Below are 27,653 nucleotides of genomic sequence, written 5' to 3' on the forward strand. Positions count from 1 at the left end.
CATTTCATTTCAGTAGGCCTTTAAGACTGTGGCAGCTGGTGCTGCACTGTGGCTGTCTGCTTCAACCAGCAGGTGGCGGAAGAGCGCCGTCAACGCTCCCGACATGGGGGAGGTCAACGCCAAAACTCATCCTAGTGACCCCCCCAAACCCCCTTAAATCCCACTCGGGCCCCCCTGCTGTGTCCGAGTTGCCCTGCCAGATTCAGTCACCAGGCGCTGTCAATAAAAAGCCATTTCCAAAACGCAATCAACTTAATTACACAGCGAGCGGTGCTGATGCTTTCACGGTCACTGTGCAGAGCTGTGGAATGTGTGCGTGCATGTGTGTGTGTGTGTGTGTGTGTGTGTCCTATAAGAGCGTGGCAGGTCGGTAGTAAATTACGCAGACACCCCCACCTCCTTACATGTGTGTTTTTCAGCCGGGCGGAGGGTGCCAGAAACATAAGTGGCGTGAGTCACCGGTCTATAGTGACAGTGCTGCGGCGAGAGTGCTTTTCGCCCATTTGCCTTCCCCGCAACACAAGAAATGGAGACAGGATGAAAAGGCAGCAGAGAGAGGGGGGGAGAGAGAGAGAAAAAGGGTGTTATGGAGCATTAAGGAGGATGAGAGACCGAGAAGACGATGGCAGAGAAACAAAAAAAAGGACCAAACAAAGGCAGTAAAAGGCCTTTACTGACCTGCTTAATGGCGACTGAGAGCTGGCTTCAATTAGGCGTAAAAAGAACACGCCAGCAAAACCTTGCTCGTTCTTGAAAATCTGTTTGATATTCGGTTTTTTTGTTATGTCTAATGTCTTTGCTTTTCAGGAAGACTCAATAACCTAAAAAGCCCCAACATTAGGTACAGTGGAAGAACTCAAGCCAAAGACAATAATAGCCTTTTTTTTTGGACCACACAACAGTATTTGGCCACCAATTTCAAATCAAAATGGGGGTAGATGGCCACAATGTACACTAAATTGCTGAAAGTATTTGGGCACCCATCCAAATGATGAGAATCAGGTGTATAAAATCTAGCATATATATATATATATATATATATATATATATATATATATATATATATATATATATATATATATATATATATATATATATATATATATATATATATATATATATATATATATGTAAGCTGTGAAAAGTATGTGTGCTTGGCTCCTATTTTCAGGAATACAAAAACAAAACCTCACAATAATGTCTGATTGAAAGCTAAAAACGTTATGACAGACCGCCTTAAAAAACGGAATGTTTTAAAAAAAAATTTTTTTACTGATTGAGACACCCAGAATGTACATAAAAATAAAGAATGTAGGATTTACAATATTAACTATGAACGATAAAACACTGAATATTGACATCATACACTGTATTGCCAAAAGTATTTGGCCACCCATCCAAATGATGAGAATCAGGTGTCCTAAATAAAATAAAATCAAGCATATATATACATATATATATATGTTGTCTGTCTATCTGTGTTGGCCCTGCGATGAGGTGGCGACTTGTCCAGGGTGTACCCCGCCTTCCGCCCGAATGCAGCTGAGATAGGCTCCAGCGACCCCCTGCGACCCCAAAAGGGACAAACGGTAGAAAATGGATGGATGGATATATATATATATATATATATATATATATATATATATATATATATATATATATATATATATATATATATATATATATATATATATATATATATATATATATATATATATATATATATATGTATATATATATATATATATATATATGTATATATATATATATATATATATATGTATATATATATATATATATATATATATATATATATGTATATATATGTATATATATGTATATATATATATATATATATATATATATATATACATATATATATATATATATATATATATATATATATATATATATATATACACATATATATATATATATATATATATATATATATACATATATATATATATATATATATATATATATATATATATACACATATATATATATATATATATATATATATATATATATATATATATATATATATATATATATATATATATATATATATATATATATATATCCCATTGATTTCAATTGGTTGAAAATTGGGAATTTCGGGAAAAGCGGGAATTTTTTTGAGCATGGTAAAAAAAACTTGAATGGTCTGAACGAGTTGAAATGGTTGGTGTTGACATTTTTCAAATCGGTCGAGAAATGTTGAAGTAGTAACATGTTGAATTGAGAAATGGTATTACGGAATTCCTGGAATTTCGGGAAAACCGGGAATTTTTCCAATTCAAAAAACAACTTTGTTTTTTTGTCCTGATTAAGAGGAATGTTTTGACGGTGAAACGGTTGGAATGCGTTGGAAAATGTGGAAGGAGTAGTCGCCAGAAAAAAGTGTGGAAATAGGGCTTTGGAAAACCACAAATTCTGGAAAATCCTTAAATTTTTATTAACTTGGAAAAGGGGAAGTTTAAATTTCCAGAATAGTTTGGGAACAACAGCAACTCAGCCACCATTTGGTAGGCCACGTAAACTGACAGGACGGGTCAGCGGATGCTGAAGCACATTGTGCAGAAAGTCGGCGACCTCTTTGTACTATCAGTTGCTACAGAGCTCCAAACTTTGTGACCTTCCAATTAGCCCACGTACAGTACGCAGAGAACTTCATGGAATGGGTTTTCATGGCCGAGCGGATGCATCTAAGCCATACATCACCAAGTCCAATGCAAGGCGTCGGATACAGTGGTGTAAAGCACCTCGCCACTGGACTCTACAGCAGTGGAGACGCCTTCTCTGGAGTGATGAATCATGCTTTTCCATCTGAAAAACTGATGGACGAGTCTGGGTTTGGAGGTTGCCAGGAGAACAGTACATTGTGCAGAATGTAAAATTTGGTGGAGGAGGAATTATGGTGTGGGGTTGTTTTTAAGGAGTTGGGCTTGGCCCCTTAGTTCCAGTGAAAGGAACTTTGAATGTTCCAGGATACTAAAATATTTTGGACAATTCCATGCTCCCAACCTTGTGGGAACAGTTTCCTCTTCCAACATGACTGTGCACCAGTGCACAAAGCAAGGTCCATAAAGACATGGATGACAGAGTCTGGTGTGGATGAACTTGACTGGCCTGCACAGAGTCCTGACCTGAACCCGATAGAACACCTTTGGGATGAATTAGAACAGAGACTGAGAGCCAGGCCTTCTCCACCAACATCAGTGTGTGACCTCACCAATGCGCTTCTGCGAGAATGGTTGAACATTCCTATAAACACATTCCGCAACCTTGTGGACAGCCTTCCCAGAACAGTTGAAGCTGTAATAGCTGCAAAAGGTGGACCGACATCATATTGAACCCTATGGGTTAGGAATGGGATGGCACTTCAAGTTCATATGTGAGTCAAGGCAGGTGGCCAAATACTTTTGGCAATATAGTGTATCTACCTGGGCATCCTCAGGACAGAAAGACGTTACTTTATGAAGCATTTTGGTACCGGAACCGGTACCAAAAAATGATTTTGATACTTTTCGATACTTTTCTAAATAAACAAAAAATCTTAGGGTACATTAAACATATGTTTATTATTGCAAGTTTGTCCTTAAATAAAATAGTGAACATACAAGACAACTTGTCTTTTATTAGTAAGTAAACAAACAAAGGCTCCTAATTTAGTCTGCTGACATATGCAGTAAATATTGTGTTTAATAGTGTTTATATTAAACATGCTTCAGTGATTAGAGACTATTTGGCCAGCGCCGTTTTGTCCTACTAATTTTGGCGGTCTGTGAACTCACCGCAGTTTGTTTACTTGTACAACGTTCTTCGACGCTGTCATAGTTAGACGTAATATGTTAAAGAGGTTCATTTAGCCTACTAATGTGTATTTATAAATAGTTGATTTATATAGGCTAGTAAGGTAACACAGATGACGTCACACTAACATCACGTGACACCTTTGAGGAAGGCTGCAGAAGCAAGATAGCCGAAACTTGTCAGGTACAAAACTTTACCTTACTAGCCTATATAAATCAACTATTTATAAATAGTTAGACGTGTTTTATGCCACTCCTTCTTTGTCTTACTTTGTCCACCAAACTTTTTATACAGCGCGTGAATGCACAAAGGTGAGCTTTGTTGATGTTATTGACTTGTGTGGAGTGCTAATTAGGCAGAATTTGGTCCGTGCATGACTGTGAGCTAATCAATGCTAACATGCTAAATAGGCTAGCTGTATGTACATATTGCATCATTATGCCTCATTTGTAGGTATATTTGAGCTCGTTCAATTTCCTTTAAGTCCTCTTAATTCAATTTATAATTGCATGTCTCATGACACATTATCTGTATGACATATTGGCTGCATTGTTTGTGTGCCATGTTGTCCAAACAGCCTGCCGTTTCCTTTTAACTTGGACACACACATCTATACCTTTGGTAATTCTAAGCCAGTAATGTCCAGGAGTTATTTCACCCCCCGAGAAGCCTCCTTTTTGCTAATGATTTCAAATGTCGTAAAAATGTGTAGAATGAATATTACATTTCTGTCAAGAAAGATTTGCGTCAGCCTATGACACATAGTCATTTTGATAATAGGCTAATATAGACACTTACATCATGTGTTGTCTTCATTATAACACTTATATCAGACTTTTAAAGTCATTTTTGACTTCCATCACCCCGATGGGATTTGCGTCCCATAGGGGGTATGATGTCTATATTAGCTATAATAGTAGGCTATTATAGCTAATATAGACACTTACAGCTTGTGTTGTCTTCATTATAACACTTTTAATTTTTTGCAGCTCCAGACACATTTTTCTTTGTGTATTTTCTGTCCAATATGGCTCTTTCAACATTTTGGGTTGCCGACCCCTGGGTTAAACATTGGGAAAGGCAGTAAGTAATACAGCATCAATCACAAAAGACACCCATTTTGAGAGTAACCTTTGGCCAAAAGACAAATACAACATAATTTAGTGATCTCCGCCTTCACCTGCTTATGAGAAGAACCAAGCAGACCTATAAAAGTGTCTTATCTTTTAGATATAAAACAGAACCAGGCTAGGGAAACCAAAGCAATACAACATAAGGCACATAAGAAACACTAAAAATTTTGTTGGACAAGAGATGACTAAAATATTAATTTTAACATTAAAAAAATTAGCTGCAGTTCGCCAATGGCCCCCATGCCGGACTTTGGACTGCCCTGTGTTGATGTACCAAGTACATTTACTAACAAGGTGTATTTAACAAATCTGTGAAGGCATGAAAAAGCTGCATGCTAGATTTCTTCAATTAATTTCCTTTGTGTGTTTTTTCAGGGGTTTCTGAAGACAAGAAGGAACAGCCAGTGCAAAAGCAAGGCAGGTGTGTGTCATGGTCAGCGTGAGCCTCTGATAAAGGTAACACACACACTCACACAATACACACACCATGTCCATGCAGTTGTTTAGGAGCGAACGTCCCTCATGTACTAATTTTTTTATTGAGACATTAATATTAACAGGTGGACTCTGAATGGCTTCTTTACGTATATCATTATACTAGTGTTATCCCGATGCCAATATTTTGGTACTTGTACCGAAATTTATTTCGATACTTTTCTAAATCAATGGGACCACAAAATATTGCATTATTGGCTTTATTTTAACACAAATAAAGCCATATGTTTATTATTGCAAGTTTGTCCTTAAATAAAATTGTGATGATAATAGACAACTTGTCTTTTAGTAGTAAGTAAGCAAACAAAGGCTCGTAATTTAGTCTGCTGACATATGCAGTAACATATTGTCATTTATCATTGTATTATTTTGTCAAAATTATTAAGGACAAGTGGTAGAAAATTAAATATTCATCTACTTGTTCATTTACTGTTAATAGCTGGTTATTTTCTATTTTAACATGTTCTATCTACACTTCTGTAAAAATTTAATAATCACTTATTATTCTGTTGTTTGATACTTTACATTAGTTTTGGATAATACCACAAATTTGGGTATCAATCCGATACCAAGTAGTTACAGGATCATACATTGGTCATATTCAAAGTCCTAATGTGTCCAGGGACACATTTCATGACTTTATAAACATAATATAAAACAAAATAAAATGTTGTGATGCTAAAAAATATTGATGTAATCATAGTAGTATCGACTAGATACGCTCCTGTACTTGGTATCATTACAGTGGATGTTAGGTGGAGATCGACCAATGGCGTTTGTTTATATTGTGACGCCGGTGAGCTATTGTATCATGTACATGTTTAGGTGTTCCTCGTCCTGCAAGGGATGATACTTGTAAGAAACATACTTTATTTGTTGCTATGGAGGCGAGAATTAGTGTTTTAGATGTAGCTAAAACACTGCCGACTGCGGATGGACTTTAGCCACTCGCTAGCTAGCCATGTCTTAAAGCACCTCTTCCTGAGGGCGTTTCAGTGTTATAACTTCACCTTTATCGTTAGTTTTTAAGCCAAAATGCATCCGTTCTCCCTTTTCTGTCTACATATTGTGTCTGCTTGTAAGTACTCTGTGTGTGTGCACTGCCGAACATGCTCCTGTGCTTTAGAAACCAGCAATTCATTAGTATCGCGGTACTGTACTAATACCGGTATACCGTACAACCCTACATTATACTGTACGTACATTACAACCGGGGCCGGCTCCTGGCATAAATGCTCTATGTGGTTGTTTAGGGCCACAACGACTAAGGATTTGAACTGCGTCATCGTAAAACATGTATTTGTGTATTATTGAAATTACTCTATTATTTGTGTTTGTATTGTAGACCAACCTTTTCCACAGAAATATAGTGTCGAAAGAACTTTTTATTTTTCGTAGTCTTTGCCTTATAAATATATACATAAAAACGGAAATACCGTATTTTCCGGACCATAGGGCGCACTACAGATGAAGGGTTTATTTTCTATCTTTTTTCAATCCAATCCAATCCACTTTATTTATATAGCACATTTACACAACAAGAATGTTTCCAAAGTGCTGCACAGCCATGTTAAAAACAATATTAAAAACAATATTAAAAACAAATATTATGCTCCACCAATGACTGAATAAAAACAAAAAATAAATGAATAGAAAACCAATATAAAAACAATATAAAAAAATAAATATGATTAAAAACGATTTTAAAGGGTAAAACCAATTAAAACAGTAAAATAGAAATCAAAATGTATTAAAAAAAACAAAACACAGAGGACAACAGAGGACAGAAGACCACACAACTCACGTAGTGTTAAAAGCCAAAGAATAAAAGTGGGTCTTAAGACGAGACTTAAAACACTCCACTGTGGAAGCAGTTTGAACATCTCCATGTTCAAACTGCAGAGGGGCAGAGTGTTCCAGAGCTTAGGGCCGACCACAGAGTAGGCCCCCTGTCTCCCCTATATATAAGGCGCATTAAAGGAGTCATATTATTCTTATTTTTTTTTCTCAATGTAAAAGACTTCCTTTTGGTTTACATATTATGTAATGGTGGTTCTTTGGTCAAAATGTTGCGTAGATGATGTTTTACAGATCATCTTCAAGCCGCTTTCTGACAGTCGCTTCAGGATGCGCCGTTTTGTGGGCGGTCTTATTTACGTGGCTCACCTTCGGCAGCGTCTTCTCCCCGCCATCTTTGTTGTAGCGGTGTAGCGTGCGAGGACGGGAGTGGAAGAAGTGTCAAAAGATGGAGCTAACTGTTTTAATGACGTTCAGACTTTACTTAAATCAATAACGGAGCAGCATCTCCTCATCAACAAGGTCGGAAATGTGTCCCGTGAAAGAACGTCCGACCGGAACTCTAATAACTAAAGTTCCTTGGGTGAATAATGTAAACTCACTATACCGGTATGTTTTAACGCTTTCATGGCGAGTTTACTGACAGATATAAGTAAGAACTTTACACTACTTTATATTAGAAATGGCAACAGCGGAGGATGGATGTCCCATAACAAGAAGATAAAGAAAAAGAAGAAGCTTATCAACTACGGCGTCGGCACGGACTAAAAAAGTGGACACGCGCAATTTTTCAGGACTTATGCAGATCCCAAATACAGATCAGCAGGTACCAGAAGATAAGAAAAATTGCTTTTGCATAATATTGCGAAACAAAACGCCAGATAATGTCTTACCTTATACACACCATAATAATACTCGTATGTTCAAGCACAGTACAATCCATCAAACGGTGCAGCTTCATAGCTCACCAAAGTCGTACTAAAACATTTTGATAGACTTTTGAGCACTTTGTGTAATGTTCTATATTTTCAATGGAACATATAAAACAGGGGTCTCAAACTCAATTTACCTGGGGGCCACTGGATGCAGAGTCTGGTTGAGGCTGGGCCGCAAGACAAGATTTCTTAAAAAATTTTTTTTTAAATGTCTTTATTTTTATTTTTAACACAAAATAAAATCAAAATATAAATTAACAAAATCAGAATTAAGTAATGTGAGGCAATGCAAATTAAACAATAAAAAAAACAACGGTTTGAATTGGTCCAGGTTATCGGGGACTGTTATTACTGACGAACAGGTGTCGCGTGCGACTGCAGCCAGGCACGTAAGAAAACCCTCGTCTCCATGGCAACGTTTCTGTCGCTTTCACTCATTTGCCGCTTTTCCACTAATGCAAAGGTAGGCAACCCAGAACGTTGAAAGGGCCATTTTGGACCTGTCACGCCAATTTTCTTCCCATTTCAAAAACCTTCCTATCCCCCATTTACTTCCGGGGTCATTTCCTCTTACGTCATTTCCTCTTACTTACGTCATTGACAGCGATCGATAGAATCCAAATCTCCTGAAAATGGTGGTGTCACTGAGATAGAATCCAAATCTCCTGAAAATGGTGGTGTCACTGAATGATATTTGTCTTTATCTTTCCCAGGGGACTTATGTCAAACACAAGCAGGCTTCGAAACATTTCAAGTGGCCGCTGCTGGGAACTTCTGTCTTCGTGGTAACGTGCAAAAAATATTAATTAATATATAATACTGTTAAATGTCTGTACTTTAAATCAACATTATTGTTGAAACCATTTCACTAATATTAATTAATATATAATAATGTTAAATGTCATCTGACTTCACTGAGGTACATATGTGCACATAAATGTCATTTTAATTTAGTTCACTTACACAGAAAACTAAAAAAAAATGAATTTAACGAATACATTTAGTTTTAATAAAGTTTGATAATGTTGATTGATAATGAATTAACTTATTGTACACTGTTATTCATTTCCGCATATGTCCACGAGTCAAATGTGCAGTCAGGAATATCCTCAAGTTAATTTGTCCGATTAATACTTGTCCGATTAATACAGACGTTTTGTTAACGCTATATTATAAAAAATAAAAAAAAACAGCGACGGGCAGTCAAAGCCGAAGTGCTATCGATCGCTGTCAATGACGTAAGAGGAAATGACGTAAGTAAGAGGAAATGACGTAAGAGGAAATGACCCCGGAAGTAAATGGGGGATAGGAAGGTTTTTGTAATGTGAAGAAAATTGGCGTGACAGACCCAAATAACAAAAATCGTCTACCAAATACCACACCGTGATTGGTAGATTCCTTCAGCTCCGCACACAATGCTGTCAAGCGCCATTCATATAAAACTCGCATTAAACAACATTAAACTTTCATATTAAGGTGGGGGCCGCAAAATAACGTTTCGCGGGCTGCGTGTCTGAGACCCCTGATATAAAATGTTGGTGTTGTTACGTGAGTCATATTGCCATCATAGTGCAGTCTACACATATCTATTTTGTGTGACTGCCATCTACTGGTAACACTTATCATTACACCATGTACCAAATAAAATTGCTTCGAGTTCGGTAAGCAAAACCAGAATTATTCCGTACATTAGGCGCACCGGGTTATAAGGCGCACTGTCGAGTTTTGAGGGGAAAAAAAAGATTTTAAGTGTGCCTTATAGTCCGGAAAATACGGTACATTTAAAACAATTATATAAATATTTCTAATATTTTTTCACAAGAATGAATTAATTTAGAATCGGGTTAAATAAAAATTGCATTTCGCATGTGAATGGATTTTTTTGTGCACCCCTAGTGGACACGGGTGTGAATCTTAAGGCACCTAACGATTTGATCTGATTCCGATTCGTGTGGTGATGATTCGATTCAGCATCGATTCTCGAGTCAAACTGGTTCTCACAATGTTTTACTTGGTATAATAGTATTATTGAAATGTTTTTCAAAACAGATTACAAATGTGAATGGATTTTTTTGTACACCCCTAGTGGACAATGAAGATGCCTTGGAAAATGTATCATTGCATTCTTATCAGTGACAGAGCAGGAAGGGACTAGAAAAAGTTTGGCGGTAAAATTTCATATGAATCATTCATTTATTTACATTTTAAAAAGCGCTTCGTCTTGGATAATTTGGCCCCCACGGAACGCGGGGCCCTACACACTTAAACACATGACCTTGGACTATTGAACATATTGGATGGAATTGTTGTTGTTTATAGAGTCTCTTTGTCTATTGTGCATATATGATTATTTATACTATAATATATTCCTACTTATAACCTACTCTATTTACATCCTGCTCAATGTTAATTATGTACATTTGTAGTTCTTACAGTACTCTTTGCGATAAACCTGGGACTTTGCGTACCAAGTTCCATGCCATCTCATGTGTGCTGCTAAAAAAATAAAGTTCCTTGAATTCTTTAAATATGCACATTTTACATACATTATAAAATATTGATCATTCCTTATGCAGTATGTTAATATCTAATCATAAACCTGTACTCTTTTGTTGGTTGTGTAACATTCCACTACTCAATGGGCTGCCATTAGTCTTAGCACCCAGCGTGTTACACTAGTGCAGAGGTCGGCAAACCAAATTGTTGAAGAGCCATATTGGACCAAAAATACAAAAAACAAATCTGTCTGGAGCCGCAAAAAATGAAAAGCTGTATATAAGTCTTATAATGAAGACAACAGATGATGTCATTGTCTATATTAGCTATAATAGCCTGCTATCAAAATGGCTATGTATGTATAATGGCAGGCTGTCTTCTTTTAATAGTTTTATTACAATCTTTGGCAAACTAGGTAATGTTTGCTGTGGTCTGGAACAACATGGCACACAAACAACTATGTGAAATGCAGCCAATATTACATACAGTCATGAGACATGCAAATATAAATTATGTACAAAAAGGACAAAAGTAAAGGATATTAAATGACCTCAAGTATACCTACAAATGAGGCATAATGATGCAATATGTACATACAGCTAGCCTAAATAGCATGTTAGCATGGATTAGCTTGCAGTCATGCAGTGACCAAATATGCCTGATTAGCATTCCACACAAGTCAATAACATCAACAAAGCGCACAGTATAAAACTTTTGGTGGACAACAGTGAGACAAAGAAGTAGTGGAAGATTTTACATGTAAACAAACTGTGTTTGTGTCATGTTTGTCCTCAAACAAAAAACATTAAAACAAAAAAAATATTTTCCCCTCATCTTTTTCCATTTTCCAAATTTAAAAAAAAATGCTCCAGGGAGCCACTAAGGCAGCACTAAAGAGCCGCGGGTTGCTGACCTTCGCACTAGAAATATTAAAGACCAAATTGGGGACCCCAAACAAAATTTTTTTAGGGCCACAGAAAGCCTCCATCAAGTAAATTGCTGAATTGCACCTGGGTGTGTGCTATATTTAACTAAAGGCGTCCTGACATGTTAGTATTTGTCTCTCTGTCATAAACACGCACATTAGCAGAGATTACATTGTCATTTCGAACATTTTAGCGCTGTGTCGGGAAGCGTAAAATCATCCATGATGTGGTTTTTATTTCCTGGAACATCCAAAATAGCTCCAACCTCCTACTCCACCTGACAGGACGCCCGAGTGCTGCCAGGAAAGATAAAAAAACATCAGAACAAAGCTATAGAAAATTCCAAGAAAAAAACAACATGCACACAGTGACCATGAAAGATAATGTGATGACTAATGTTTTCATCACAACCACTTGGAGCAGCGGTGTCCAAACCTTTTCCACCAAGGGCCGCACACTGAAAAGTACGAGTATGCTGAGGTCATTTTGATATTTTTTTATTCAAAAGGAAATGCATATAAAAGAAACGTATATTTTTTACTATTGTTTTTTTTTTTTTTTACCTTGTAAGGTTAGAATAATAATACTAAGTTAGAATAATAATACTAAGATTGTGTAAACTGCATAATCTAGTATGTCAAAAATTATTCCTGTAGGAAAATGTTAATGTTTAGTTAAACATTTTTCATATATTAGGGGTGTAACGGTACACAAAAATGTTCGGTTCATTTTCGGTACAGTAAGAAAACAACAAAATATGAATTTGTGGGTTATTTATTTACCAAATTTGCAAAATCTTCCACCAAAAATATTTTTCTTAGTGGAATATTTGATGTGAAGTAATCGGAACCTTGGATGAATCAATAATTCATAATAACATTGATTTTGATTCAATATTATGTTTTGAGCAATGACAGTTTGAAAAAAAAAACAGCTTTGTTTTATTAGTCAACATTGCAACTTTTTCTAAATTACATTTAACCTTTAAGCTTTTTTATTTCACTTTTGTTATGTTTTTGTTTATTTTAATAGTATTTTTACAATGTGCCGTGGGCCTTTAAAACATTAGCTGTGGGCCGCAAATGGCACACTTTTGACACCCCTGCTATAGATAATAAAAAATTTTATCTGATAAATCTATGGATAAAAAGCAGAGCCTGGCAACGCATGCACGTTTATCATAACTCTCTCGCTCTCTCTGTCTCTGCCCCTCCCTCACGAATGCTGCTGCGCGCACAATTTGTTTTGTTTTTAACCCCTTCTTAACCCTGAACGTACATTGAAAATACACGCAACCTTAACTCAAAATGCCGGACATTTGAGGCATTTAAGAAACTCCGCCCTGACAGCTCCGCAAAAGAGGGCATGTCCGGTGAAAAGAGGACGTATGGTCAGTCTATCATAGCCCGTTAGCTGCTAGCATGCCGTGTGTTGTGCCTCGGTGTGCATTGTTTACACAACGTGCGTTACGCTACGTAATATGTTGGAAACTCGTTCGGTACACCTCCGAACCGAACCGGAAGCCCCGTACCGAAACGGTTCAATACAAATACACGTACCGTTACACCCCTAATATACAGTATATATATATATATTTAAGTTAAAGGTACAGTACCAATAATTGTCACCAGTGTTTCCCCCAGAAAATTTGTTAGTTAATGCGGTGTCTCTGCGGCGGACAGACCGGGGAAGGGGGTGGGTGGGTGTAAGGATCGGTGTAACTTGGCCTGTCGCCATCACGTCTCCACCTCATCGCTGCCACCACAGCCTGGGGGGCAATAGACTACAGACTGCGGTGAAGTAGGCCGGCTTCGTCGCGTGAAGAAGCCTACAATTTTTGGTTGTGTTTTCCGCTCCGTTTGCTGAATGGCGATATACTATATATATCTCGATATTTTTTCCGTAAAGTAAAAACAAAACAGTCCTAGTTACCTGAGATACTAAGTATGTCATTATTATGACTTAGTAAGTCAAAATAATGACTTACTGTAAGTAAGCGTTTGCAACAAGCGTTTGAAAAAAATAGTTAAAAGTGAGGCCACATGCTGACATATGTTCAACTCATCGTGCTTAATTTATTACAGCATTTGGGAAGCCTGTAGTTGATTTTTATTATGTAAATGTTATATTTTTATCAACATGTGATAGCAGGGAGCCTGCCATTCAAAACTAGGCTGCTACATTACTAATGATTAATGTAACTACAGCTGAAAAAATAGTACAATAGCAATGGAGTTCATGTAGGCTTTATGATGCAGTTACATTATTATATCAACTATCAGAGACAGCTTCAGGAAACTCTTCATTTAACATAATGTCATTTTTTGCTGCTTCAACACAGCTCAATCAACACAGAAAAAGGTAAAGTGAAATAACTTAGTTGTTAAATGTAGGTCAATAATGCTTGTCTTTATCTCAGACAGACAGGGCTCTGCTCTCCGTAACACACACACCGCACAGTGAGCTAACGTCACGCTACAAGCTTATTAGCCTTCACCTCAAGGACTGCGAGCAAGCTGAGCTGCCGCTTATGTTTCTAGAACGTCAACTGGCTCATAGTGATGTTACTAGTAGTTGACTGGAAGGTGTTTATTATAATTTGGGGAGAGTCCGCTGCCTTACCTTCTAAACACCTTTCTGCTCACTCCACGCAGGAGCACTGACTTCATACGCTCTGAATATGCACTGCTGATTGGCTGTTACCGCTCTGCGTGTAACAAATCGGATGGTTCTGTGGGTAGGACAATGCTGGGTGCTGCAGAGACGTACTGACAGAGGCAGAACTAAGCGGAGCAGCTTGTTAAGACTTTAGTTTAGGCCAGGGGTGGGCAATTAATTTTTACCGGGGGCCGCATGAGCAACCCGAGCACTGTTGGAGGGCCACATCGACAATATTTCACTTAAATTTTGCTCAATATTATTTTTGATATATACCGTAAGATAAATAATAATAATAATAATAATAATTATTAATAATAATAGTAATACTTCAACATAGTGTGTGTAACAGCATTCCATGACTAGTATAAATAAATTAACATTAATAATAAATGACAGTAAAATAAGCACACGTATGACTGAGGAGTCATAGTGTAACTTTGTGTGGTGTTTGAGTTGTCCGACTTTTTGTGTGGCCATAAACGCACCAGTGGTTTATAAATAAATGATAAATGGGTTGTACTTGTATAGCGCTTTTCTACCTTCAAGGTACTCAAAGCGCTTTGACAGTATTTCCACATTTACCCATTCACACAAACATTCACACACTGATGGCGGGAGCTGCCATGCAAGGCGCTAACCAGCAGCCATCAGAGGCAAAGGGTGAAGTGTCTTGCCCAAGGACACAACGGACGTGACTAGGAAGGTAGAAGGTGGGAATTGAACCCCAGTAACCAGCAACACTCCGATTGCTAGCACAGCCACTCTACCAACTTCGCCACGCCGTCCCGTACGATGCACGTTACAATCAAATAGCTGGTGTGTGATAAATACAATACTTACAGTACAAACACTTTGTAGGACTCAACAAAAGACAAGACTGGCACATTCAACTTAATGGCAAAAAACGACTTTCTGACTACGGCAACACACTGTAGCCTATATACTACAGCCGTGTCTATTCTTGGAATTGCAACTTCATGCAAAGAAATGTGAGAAAAAAACAAACACTAAAAATGAGATCGTATTATCAAACAAAACATTTATTAACACACAAGTACCGGAAATTAAAACCGTTCAGTATCAATTCCCAGATACCAGGAATTAGTATCGTATCAGTTTAAAGGTAAACTGGAACTCATCCCTAGGGACCAGTGATAGGTGAAGTAATGAAGTCTAATAAGAGTAGACTGACATATGTAATAAATGTTAGCTATGTCTCATTTACGCTTAACTATACGATAAGCAGGCTACATATCTTGCTATATTCTTGGATTTCATTTCAAGTAGCGAAATGACACTTATCCTGTATTCTTGCATCTTTATGAAACTGAAAGAAAGCTAATAAATTACAAACCTTTGAGATGCTTTATTTCAACGCTCGGTTCTGAAGTTGCTTATGCTTTGGTTTGCTCTCGTTCCTTGCTAGACTCTGGTTCATACAGTATATGTACACTTGGATGCTAAAATTCGTAACTGTTGCCATTGCTCATAGAAAGCAGAATACAATCCCAATTTATGATACATTTCCGGATTGCTGATGACATTGATGCGCATAGCCAAAGAGGCCACCTCTAAGGACTTTGTGATGGAAATGAGTTCAGAGAAGACCATAATCATGACAAACAACACCGCAGGATTCCTCACCAACATTTAGGTCAACAGTCAGTCTCTCGAAGGCTCTAACCAGGTTCATATACATTGTCAACGACGAAGGTTCCCACCCATATACGCTCTCTAGGATGGCCCAGGCCTCATCTGTTCTTACCCAACTGAAACCTGTCTGGAAAGTCAGACACATCCGCCTGAAGTCCAAGGTGCTCCTCAGACGTTCACTCGTTAAATCGATTCTATGATAGGCATGTGAGTCATGGACTCTGAATGCAGAACTCCAGAAGAGGATCGAGGCAATGGAGACGAGAGGCTTCGAGAGATTGTTTGGCATGTAATGAACATTGAGGTTTGCCATAGAATCACCAACTCCATCAGACCTCATGAAGATCTCCTGTTCACGATCAGAAAGAGGAAACTACGATGGTACAGATATGTCACAAAATCCAACTGACTCGCCAAGACTATAGTCCAGGGCACTGTACCTGGTAGAGGTGGAAGAATGTGACAGAGTGGACAAGCTCGAACTTCTTAAAAGCACAGGAAGCAGCTAGAGATGGTGATGATGCTCAGACGACCAACCCCCGGGGTTACGGGATGGAAAGTGAAACAGCTCAGCCTGAAGTCCAAGATGCTCTTAATGCGTTCACTAGTCCAATTGATCCTACTGTATAGTAGGTTTGTGAGTCAGAGACACTGAATGCAGAACTCCCCTGAAAGATCAAGGCAATGGAGACAAGATGTTTCAGGAGATTGTTTGGCATGTAACGAACATTGAGGTTTGCCGCAGAATCACCAACTCCATCAGACCTCATGAAGATTTCCTGTTCACGATCAGAAAGAGGAAACTACAATGGTACAGATATGTCACAAAATCCAACTGACTTGCCAAGACGTTACTCCAGGTCACTGTACCTGATTGAGGTCGAAGAATGTGAGAGTGGACAAGTTTGAACTTCTTAGAAGCACAGGAAGCAGCCAAAGATTGGGATGATGCCCTGACGACCTCCCCCCGGGGTTACGGGATGGAAAAAGAAACAGCTCTGCCTAAAGTCCAAGGTGCTCCTCATGCGTTCACTAGTCCAATCGATCCTATAGTAGGTATATGAGTCACAGACACTGAATGCAGAACTCCCCTGAAAGATCAAGGCAATGGAGACAAGATGTTTCAGGAGTTTGTTTGGCATGTAACGAATATTGAGGTTTGCCGCAGAATCACCAACTCCATCAGACCTCATGAAGATCTCCTGTTCACGGTCAGAAAGAGGAAACTACGATGGTACAGATATGTCACAAAATCCAAATGACTCGCCAAGACGATACTCCAGGGCACTGTACCTGGTAGAGATGGAAGAATGTGACAGAGTGGACAAGCTGGAACTTCTTTAAAAGCACAGGAAGCAGCGGGAGATTGCAATGGAGACAAGATGTTTCAGGAGATTGTTTGGCATCTGACGAACGTTGAGGTTTGCCGCAGTCACCAACGCTATCAGACCTCATGAAGATCTCCTGTCGATGCTCAAAAAGGGAAAATTACAACGGTACGGACATGTCACGAAATCCAACTGACTCGCCAAGACGATACTCCAGAGCACTGGTAGACGTCAAAGAGTGTGATGGAATGGACGAACTCTGAAATCTAAGAATTGTTTGGCGGAATAAAATGTGGCGATTGTTGGCGAATTCCCGACGACCTGCCCCCGCGGCGTTACGAGATAGAAAATGAGATTATATTTTTTGTCTCTCACGAGAAGTGTATCTCAAAAACTTCCGAAACGTCTGACAGGGCGAGGAAGTACTTTCAGTCAGCGCGAGGGGGTGGGGCAGAGAGGGGTTCATTTGCATCTCAATAAGACAGTTCCCTTAAAAATATATTTTTAGGCCCTGTCTACATTAACTCCTTAAACGAAAAATGATTTAGCCTAAGCCCCGTGTCAGCCACACTAACCCATCGTTTAAGGTCCCCCCCTTGGATAATTTTTTACACGGGTAAGTGCGCCGTGTATTTATTGAATCTCCGGCTCTTAGCTTTGTATAGACTCATCGATTGTTTACAAACTGATTTCAGAGAGGAAGTGACGCCAGAAAAACCGCGCCCCAGACAGGAAGTGACGTCAGAAAGAACGCGCCACAGCCAGCTTCATAACAGACGCTCGTGGAAATCACACATGAATACCTTAAAAGAAGGAGATGCGCGATTGCAGCTATTTCGGCTACAACACATCTCAGACGGCAACATAGCAATGTTGAGCAATGGTTTTGGATAAGGCCTGGAAGAACGGCAGCCTGGTGGGATATGTTTGTCAACGAGTGTGTTGTGCCACAGGAACGGCAAGAGAATTTTCGAATGTCCAGGTCAGCATAGTGAAAAACTTTGTCCATTTGTCGAAGGGGAGACAACGAGAATGCAGGCAAGCAAGGTGAGGCAAGCAAGGTTTACTGTTAAAAGAAGTGTGGCAATAGGCTTTATTGAAACACAGGGTAAGAATACACTTCCAGGTCAGAGGTAACTATGGCGGGCGTATTTTTTTTCTCGCATGCGTACTAGGTCGCGTTGCGCCGGTGGACGGAGGGAGGAGGGGGTCTTAAACAGTGGCATTGTGTGTGTGTGGACAATGATAAGGTTAGGTGGGGTATAGCCTGGATAACCTTAGTGTAGAAGGGGCCTTAAAGAGACAGGAGGAAAGGGGTGCGAAGGTGGGTCTGTAAAGCTAGATTAATGTGACATTTTGACCAAAGCACCAACATTACATGTTATGTCGACCAAGGGTTCTTAACCTTTTTGACCTTGGGGCCCAACTTTTCTACTACAGAGGGGCTCAAGTCCCACTCAAATACTAACACTGAATTCTAATTTTTGCTCTTAATTTTAATAGTATTTTATAGTAACAGTGGTATTTAGTCATACTTTTTGCACTTTCTAAGTCTCTAGCTCCAGACTTCTTCTGTTTGTTGGAGATGGCTATTACTGCCACAAGTGGTAGAAAAGTGTATTACAACTGAGTATATTTTTTTGGTGGCCCAAAAATTGGTCGCAGCTTTATGGTTAAGCAACACTAATGTAGAGAACACGCAAGTGTTTTAAATATAGAGTAAAAATCATTTTATGACCCCTTTTAAAAAGTAAAAAAAAAAAATTTCATGATGGCCACAGCTTTGACCCTGGAACACATTACTCCATTTCCATCATTGCGGCGAAAAAAAATGTTTCTAAATCCAAACTAACTGAAGACAGGCCAGCCTTTTCGAGCAGATTTTGTTCCACTTTCGAGGTGTGGAGTAGAGAAACGACAAGGCCGCTAATGACAAATTAAGTATGATGTTGATTTAAAAAATGTTTATCAATGCGACAGTGTTGAAAGGCCAAACATGTCAATATGATAACGTGTCCACTGAACAGGAAATTACATTCTTGTTCTTTAGCTGGCCTGTGCCTGTGTTATTTTTCAAATTGACTGTTTTAAAACTGCTCCCCCTCTGGTCAACATATGAAATAACAAGTGTGTGTAAAAATTTGAAGTGCTCCCCCTCTGGTCAACATGTGTAATAACAAGTGTTTGTAAGAAATTGAAATGTGAACCTCTTTGGCCAGAATTAATTAAAAAAAATAAAATACATAGGTATATACAGACATACTGTAATAACTTGACGTAAATAATGAAGATTAAAAAACAATTACAAACAAAAAAGTATTTTTCTCACAATGTGTCGACTTTTTTCTTATAAAATTGAGAACAATTACTAATAGTCTTTCTGTTTCTGTAATATTGCAATATTTTCTCGTGAAACTATTACTTTTTTTATGTAAAATTCTGACTTTTTAATGCCAAATGGTGACATTTGTCGTATAAAATTCTGACTTTTATCACAATATTGCCAATTTTTTTGTTGTTCTTGTAAAATAGTGACATTTTAGTAAAATTCCGATCATTATTAAAATATTGTCCAACATGTAAGTTTTCTGACTTTTGTCGATTAAAATCACGACTCTTTTCATAAAATTGCCAAAATTTTAAGCTTTTCTTGTAAAATTGCGACTGTCATTGAGTAAAATTCCAACTTTTATCATAATATCGCACAGAAGTTCAGTTTTTCTTGTAACATTTTGACTTGCGTTGAGTAAAATGACGACTTTTATTATAATACTGTCAAAATTCTGAGTTTTTCTCGTGAAATTGTGACCTTTTTCTTGTGAAATTCCAACTCATTTTTCGCAACAAGCTTTTTTTATCTTTGCATAGTATGTACCGTATTTTTCGGAGAATAAGTCGCTCTGGAGTATAAGTCGCACCGGACGAAAATGCATAATAAAGAAGGAAAAAAACATATATAAGTCGCACTGGGGTATAAGTCGCATTTCTTGGGGAAATTTATTTGATAAAACCCAACACCAAGAATAGACATTTGAAAGGCAATTTAAAATAAATAAAGAATAGTGAACAACAGGCTGAATAAGTGTACGTTATATGACGCATAAATAACCAACTGAGAACGTGCCTGGTATGTTAACGTAACATATTATGGTAAGAGTCATTCAAATAACTATAACATATAGAACATGCTATACGTTTACTAAACAATCTGTCACTCATAATCGCTAAATCCCATGAAATCTTATACGTCTAGTCTCTTACGTGAATGAGCTAAATAATATTATTTGATATTTTACGCTAATGTGTTAATATTTTCACACATAAGTCGCTCCTGAGTATAAGTCGCACCCCCGGCCAAACTATGAAAAAAACTGCGACTTATAGTCCGAAAAATACAGTATATATTATTAATGTTGTAAATACACATCTTTATATATCTAGAAAGGGTGGTCCTAAAGAGTTAGGCCTATTTTCAGAGGTCTCAAGAAGGTAAGAAATACAAAAATGTGTGTGCGTGTGTGTGTGTGTGCAGAGACACGTTGCTTGAACATTAAAAGGTTTAATTTTTAGTTGCGACTGTGATGGCGAGGTTATGAACGCGAGTCAGTGCAATGTCCTCCAAAGTAATAGATTTGTGTGTGGGTGTGCGTGTGTGTAAGAGCAAGGTCCTGCAGTGAAATGTACAGATGGATGACTCATGCACCAATCATGTGACTCATCAATCACTGCAGCCACAGCTTCCCTACGTCTGCCTTTTTACGGCTTTTTTCCCCACTCTCTCGTCTCTTTTGTCCTCCGTTCCAATGCGTGCTGTTTTCCTAACGACTCAGCCATCAGCCCTTTCGTCAAGTGTATTAATATTCATATTAACCGGCTCGTGATTGTCTTCCAGTCTGGAACGGGCGGCCCTCCTGTACAACATGGCACTCTGCAGAAAGCCATTAAAAAAACTGAGCTTTAATAAAATAATTGCTTTTATTTTTGTAATATAGCAAAACTAGTAATCATCATGCTGTTATTTACACATTGCACGGGCATATTTATTTCACACTGTACATCTTACAATGCTAAAGGTGACACAACGACAAACACTCCTGGTGACAAGACAGATGGCGTCGCCTCATTTTTCATTTTTTTCTTCATGTTTACAGTTTAATCAGAGAAAACAGCCATCTTGGATTCTCCACACTGTTTTATTTTTTTGTCTTTTTTTGTTTTTTTTTGTTCATTTTTTAAGATGCAAGTAGAAAGACGTGCATGTAACATGTTTTTTGTTTGTTTGTTTGTTTTTTTTCAAACACAATCCCTGACTCCCAGGCCGCAAACTCTGCAATGTATTCAAGAAAGGAACAATAAGACTTCAAGTATCTTTTTTTTTTTTTTTTAAATAAAAAAAACAAAAACAAGAATACAGTATGGGCAAAATACTGCTCAAACACAAAAAAGTTTTTTTTATTTAATTTTTCTGGGGATGTAGCAGAAATGTGTCAAGACGACGCATCGCCATCCCATTGTAACCGCCAACCCTCGGCCCACCAGGTCGGAAGTGGTAACTGTTTACGTTTGTGCTTTGGGGGTCCGCAGGGTTTGGTGATGAGAATCGTGCATAAGGCAAAATTCAGAGAAAAAAAAAACGGAGATGTATGATTGTGGCACCTTTTTTTTTTTCCTGCTCCTTTAACTCCTGTGCTTTGTCATCCAATACCAAATCAGAAAGGCACCTGCACACATACCGTAAAAAAAAAAGGCTTATTGTCAATTTTGATATGTGTGTGCTCACAAATCATATTTGCAATGTGACGTACAAAGAGATGTTGTAAACGTGTGTGTGTGTGTGTTTGTAGTAGTTTGACCTGAATGGAGGCGGACAATGGCCGCAGTGTGTTCTGCTTCAAAATGTAAACATGACGCTGGCGGGGTAACCTCCCCCCTGACTGAACCTAATCGAAAATCAAAAACACAGAGTGACTTCAACGAACCGCAATCTCGCGTCTGGACCTTCAAAACTTGCCGACTAAGCCCCTCCCACTTACTAGCGAGACCCTCCCACGTCTGTCCGCCCCCATCTTAAGGGGTCAAACTCCCGAAAAGAAGAACATCCTTCAGTACATTCTGCGTTTCATGTAGATTCTCTCAATAAAGTTCTCCAGCTCCTCCTCACTGTCCAGCTGAGGCACCAGGCCATCTTCCTCGTAGTCGTTCGCCGGCGTGGCGTGAGGGTAGTAGTATGGGGGCCGCCGGCCTCTCCGGGGCGGGGCCAGCGGTTTCGGGGGCGGCAAGGGCTGGTAGGTCCGTGGGTGAGGGAGGATATAGTTAGAGATGTAAGGGGAGACGGGCTGGCGAGGCGCCGGCCTCTGCCTCCAGCCCTGACCCCGGTTCTTGCCCCCAACTCGGTGCCTGCGCTTCGGGCCCTGGAGGTCGAGCTCCTGAGGGCTGAAGGGCTGGTCTCTGGCGGGAGAGGGCTTACCATAGTACTGCGCTTTGGGGTAGGGGAAATAAACAGGGTAGTATGCCCGGTATGGCTTCTGGTAGTAAGGGTAGGAAGGGAAGGCAAGAAACTGTTTCTGGGGTTTGTACCAGTAGTCGATCTGCTTGGGAGGCTGGTACCAGTAGTTCTGCTTGTAGGACTTGACTTTGTCCTTCTGCCACTTCTTCATGGACTTGTTGTATTTGTTGTGCTTGTAAGGGGCTTTCTTGGGGTTTTTGGAGGCTGTGTAGTGGTAGATGGGCGGCGCAGCCAAGGGAGGTGGAACGAGAGGCCTGAAGCGCGGGATGACGGGTTTGCCAGACATGAGCGTCTGCTGCTGCTGCTGCTGCAGTTCTTTCCTCTTCTTCTTCTTCTCCTCCACGTCGCTGATGATCTCGATGACGTCGTCGGCCGGCAGGTGCAGCTTGCTGCTGATCTCGATCAGCCGGTCGATCATCTGCTGGTCCAGGTCGTCCTCGTCTGGGAGGACCTCCTCGGATCGCTTGTCCTCGGCCGTGTTGCTGCTCTTCTGCCGCGGCTTCATGAAGGCCTGCTGTTTGCGGCCCATGTACTGCAGCAACATGTCCGAGGCAATGTCCGCCAGGCGCTGCTCCTCCTCCCGGGCCCGCTCCGCCTCCTCCTGCTGCTGGAGCACCTCCTGCTTCTCGGCCCGCGCCCTGGCCTCCTCCTCCATACGGGTGAGGCTCTCATCCTCCTCTTCCACCTCCTCCTCCAGCTCCCCTCCCTCGTCCTCGAAGTCGTCCATGAAGTTGTCGCCCTTGGCGGGCCTGTTGGCGGCGCCGTTCTCTTGCCAGTGGAGCTTCTTGCCGGCCCGAGCCAGCTGGGTGTTGTACGCCTTGTAGCCCTTCAGGGGAGGCAGGATCTCATTGTCTTGGAGGCCCAAGTCAATGTTCTGGAAGTAACCTCGTATTTTGCGCTGCAGGGAAAGATCGTCCCCCTGGGAGGAGGAGTCGAGTATGGCCGCTTCTAGAAAATTTTCCACCTCCTTCTCTTCCTCTTCCTCTCTCTCCTCGCTATCGGCGTCACCTGGGAGGCCTCCATTCTGGTCCCCCTCAAAGTCCTCACCCAGAGCAGCCGTCAAACGGCCGAGCATCGGCTCTTCAATAGCCTTATGGGTCTCTGGCTCCGCTTCCGACTGCCTGCTCCTTATTATCTCATCGGCCTCCGGCGACTTCCGGCTCAGATCGTCCTCCTCTGTGCCTCCTGTCCACTCCCGTCCCTCTCCCGGCCGGTCCAGAGCCCGCAGGAGGACAGCGAGCACCTGAGCCGGGTCCGTCTCTTGGTCCGTCCCTTGCTCCGTCCCTTGCTCCGGCCGCTGCTGGTCCCGTGACACGTTTCCACCGAGGCCTTGGGGCGGGAGAAGGGGGGCAAGGCGGTCCTCTTGGGCGTCTGCGCGGCTACGCCCCTCCGCTCCTCCCTCCCCTCCTTCGGCCCACGCGGGGGCGGCGCCGGCCAGCCGCGGAGTGACACTGAGCAGCACCAATAGGACGAGGCGGGTTGAGGGAGGGGTGTGATGACAGGTCATGACCATGCAGAACTGGCAGGAGGGAGGTGAAACACCTGCAGGACAGTTAGACGCCACGTCAATAACAATATTTTCAAAATAATAGAAATGCGCACATTTTTCATTTCATTTTCTCTCCAATCAATCAATCAATGTTTATTTATATAGCCCTAAAACACAAGTGTCTCAAAGGGCTGCTATTTTATGATTGATAGCATTTTTCTAAAAAAAAAAAAAATGGTGCAAAATGTCTGAATACGGATGCAACGTTTTTAAAATTTCAGAACATTCCTAGAAAATTGTGCCTTTATTTTGTAGACGAACATTTCCGCGCGGCATTTTTTATTTACCTGCGCCTGAGCGCAAAATAACCGTTTTGCGCACGGATTTGGCACAACCTTTTTTTTTGTTTGTTTGTTTTACTTTTTTTGTTGTTGTTCTTTCTCGCCGACAACACTTTGATGGTTGCGCTAAATGGTATCTTTTCTACCCTTAAAAAAAAAAAAAAAAAAGTCTCACCTCCTCCCCTGCGCACCGGCCATCTTTTGGTGTGTTTGCCAAACGGCACAAAAGAAAGAAAAAAAGACACACACACACACACACACACACACACACACACACACACACACACACACACACACACACACACACACACACACACACACACACACACACACACACACACACACACACAAAAAAAAAAGAAATCCTTGTTTGCGTCCTGCGAGTCAATGCGATGGCGGCACGCGTTCACGCTTGGAAGTCATGCGTAAAAAGCCGCAAGCCACGCTTCAGTTATTTAACCCTCCTCCTCCTCCTCATCATCATCCTCCTGCTTCTCGGTCCCTGAGCGCTCCAACCAAATAGCAAATGAGCTGCATGGTCAATTTTAAAACCCACCCACCTACCCTTCGTTTCGCTCCCCCGTTGCAGGAGGAGTGTGGGTGCGCTCGGGTAAAAAAAAAAAGAGAAAGAAATACTGCTTTTGTCTTTTTCCCCCACTCGTAGCACGGCCAGTTTTTTTTTGTTTTTTTAAATTTTTTTAAATTTTTTTCCTGCAGCCCGCCTCGCTTCTGTGGCGGAATGCAGAATGCAAAATTCCCCGCACATCAGCAGCGCAATTTTTTCCACGAATTTCCACGTGGATAATGTGCAGCGGTATTTTGTGCAACGAAACCCCGGACAAGCAGTAAAAAATGGATGGATGGAGACAAATCCACTCCACCTTTGCGACTCACTGAAAAAAAAATGGATCGGTAATATTAGGCCGGTTTTGCTTTTAATTCGAAATAAAGAAATGATTTGTAAAATGTTGTTTACACGAGTTGTAAACATTAAATGCGTAAGTGCGCGCCTTTTTTTCTTCTTCTCTCAAACGAATTTGCTGCAGTTAAATAGCAATAACAATAACACAATATTGTATGAACGACATCATATTTCGTTTTAAAATGATTATTACCTTATTATACATCTTAAACTAAGTACATTTTTGGAATAGTTTGTTGATGTTTGTTTTTTGTTTTTTTTTAAATAACGAATTATTTAAAATCAAGCACAATAAAGGGCGAGTGTCCACTTGATAAGCGCACACTTGATGAATGAATGAAGTGACACCTACCTGGGGGTCCCACTAGTGGGAGTGGGCAAGGCGTCAAAACTCAAAGTAAAGTAAATACTCTCATCAAGCCCTGAAGAAAAAGCAAAAATATTTTTTCTTCTGTTTTCCTTCTCTTTTTTTTTTTCTCGTCTCTTCCTGTGTAAAAAAAAAAAAAAAGGAAGCTATAAGTCTTGACTTTTTGTAGGCATTTAGTGGATGTTTTCAGCACCACGGCCAGCGCACCTTTATTGTATATACCCTCCGTCTGCACCACGTGACTGCAACCCCCCCCCCCCCCTCCACACCCCCCACCCCACCCGTCAGCTGCAGGCAGTGCTGACGTCACGTCCATTGATAAGAAGGTTGGTGTGGAGATGGCACCGCAACACCCCCTTACACCGCCCACCCTCCCCCCAACCGCCTTGCCCCCCTCCCCTAGCCGATGAATGAACGGAAATGGCATGAATGAAATAGTACTTTTCCTTCAATGAAGGGGAGACAGAGGAGCCATTTTGCTTCTTCTTCTTCTTCTTCTTGCAACTGTGGTCTTCTTCCTTCCTCGAGCTGCAAAATAAATAATGGGGGGACGGTAGGGATGATTAGGGTGACCCCGTTAATAAGCGAGCAATTAGGGTCATTTTGGTGAAGTCGCTCGTAAAGGTCTGTAAAAACCATGGATGCTCAATTCGGAGTTGTGAGGATGGATTCTGATGGATGGATGCTTAAGCACCATGCACAAATAGTTAAATAATGACTACAGTAAGATAAGATAAGACGTACCTGTGTGAAGTTGCCCACCCCCTCCTCCAAATCTCCCTAACACGTTTAGTAAACGTGTCCCAATCGTTTGTGCTGCATTTTTAAAATGTTGTCTATTATATTTTTGGATGCTATTAACGTTTCAATGTTCATAACCAGCTTTGTCAAAATCTCCCCAAACGAGCATTTGTGCGACGTTTGTGCTACAAAAATCTTTGATCCGACTATTATAGTTTTTACGTTAATTTCATGGGTTATTGTTATTAAGGTGTAATTAACGTGTTATTAATCATAACCAAAATCTCCCCAAACTTGTCTCATTTCTTTGTGCTGCAAACATGCTCGTTTGTGCTGTTATGTTTTTTAAGTTATCAACTAAAGTTTTATGATTAAATCTTATTAACGTGTTATTAATCAGAACCAGACATCCCCCGACCACCATGCTGCATTTTAAAATTTGTATCTAACTATTATTTTTTTATGCTATTAACTAGAGATGTCCGATAATGGCTTTTTTGACGATATCCGATATTGTCCAACTCTTAATTACCGATTCCGATATCAACCGATACCGATATATACAGTCGTGGGATTAACACATTATTATGCCTAATTTTGTTGGGATGCCCCGCTGGATGCATTAAACAATGTAACTTTACCATGAATTGATTAACGTGGACCCCGACTTAAACAAGTTGAAAAAAACGTATTCGGGTGTTACCATTTAGTGGTCAATTGTACGGAATATGTACTGTACTGTGCAATCTACTAATACAAGTTTCAATCAATCAATCAAAAACAAGGTTTTCCAAAATAAGTGAACAACTTCAACTACAGTTATGGAAAAAAGGGCCAACATGGCACTGCCGTATTTATTATTGAAGTCACAAAGTGCATTATTTTTTTTAACATGCCTCAAAACAGCAGCTTGGAATTTGGGACATGCACTCCCTGAGATAATCCTAATACCCACTACAACTATGGGAAATACTATACTTTGACTTTCACAAAGTGCATTATTTTTTATTTTTTTTAAACATGCCTCAAAACAACAGCTACAAA

The 27,653-nt window shown here is 40.0% G+C and overlaps 2 protein-coding genes across 3 annotated transcripts in view; one reads left to right on the plus strand and one right to left on the minus strand.

Annotated features, from left to right (window-relative positions):
- The first annotated feature begins 4,082 nt into the window (after positions 1-4,082).
- Positions 4,083-27,653, plus strand: part of LOC133664994 (multidrug and toxin extrusion protein 1-like) — a 175,202-nt gene continuing 151,631 nt past the window's right edge. Inside the window, exons 1-2 of the mRNA XM_062070114.1 lie at positions 4,083-4,130; positions 5,328-5,408. The gene's annotated coding sequence lies outside the window, so the exon portion shown is untranslated. The remainder of the gene's footprint in view (positions 4,131-5,327; positions 5,409-27,653) is intronic.
- LOC133664993 (neurosecretory protein VGF-like) lies at positions 21,669-25,991 on the minus strand. Of its 2 annotated transcripts, none has more exons than XM_062070111.1 (2): positions 25,854-25,991; positions 21,669-24,291 (listed from the first exon to the last, which is right to left on the minus strand). In XM_062070111.1, the coding sequence occupies exon 2, from the start codon at positions 24,260-24,262 to the stop codon at positions 22,346-22,348; it is 1,917 nt and encodes a 638-aa protein (XP_061926095.1). In that variant the 5' UTR covers positions 24,263-24,291; positions 25,854-25,991; the 3' UTR covers positions 21,669-22,345. The 2 variants fall into 2 exon arrangements, with proteins under 2 accessions (XP_061926095.1, XP_061926096.1); XM_062070112.1 differs by lacking the exon at positions 25,854-25,991 and adding an exon at positions 24,755-25,092.

This window comes from Entelurus aequoreus, linkage group LG14, assembly GCF_033978785.1.
Source record: "Entelurus aequoreus isolate RoL-2023_Sb linkage group LG14, RoL_Eaeq_v1.1, whole genome shotgun sequence".
Classification (NCBI taxonomy): domain Eukaryota; kingdom Metazoa; phylum Chordata; class Actinopteri; order Syngnathiformes; family Syngnathidae; genus Entelurus; species Entelurus aequoreus.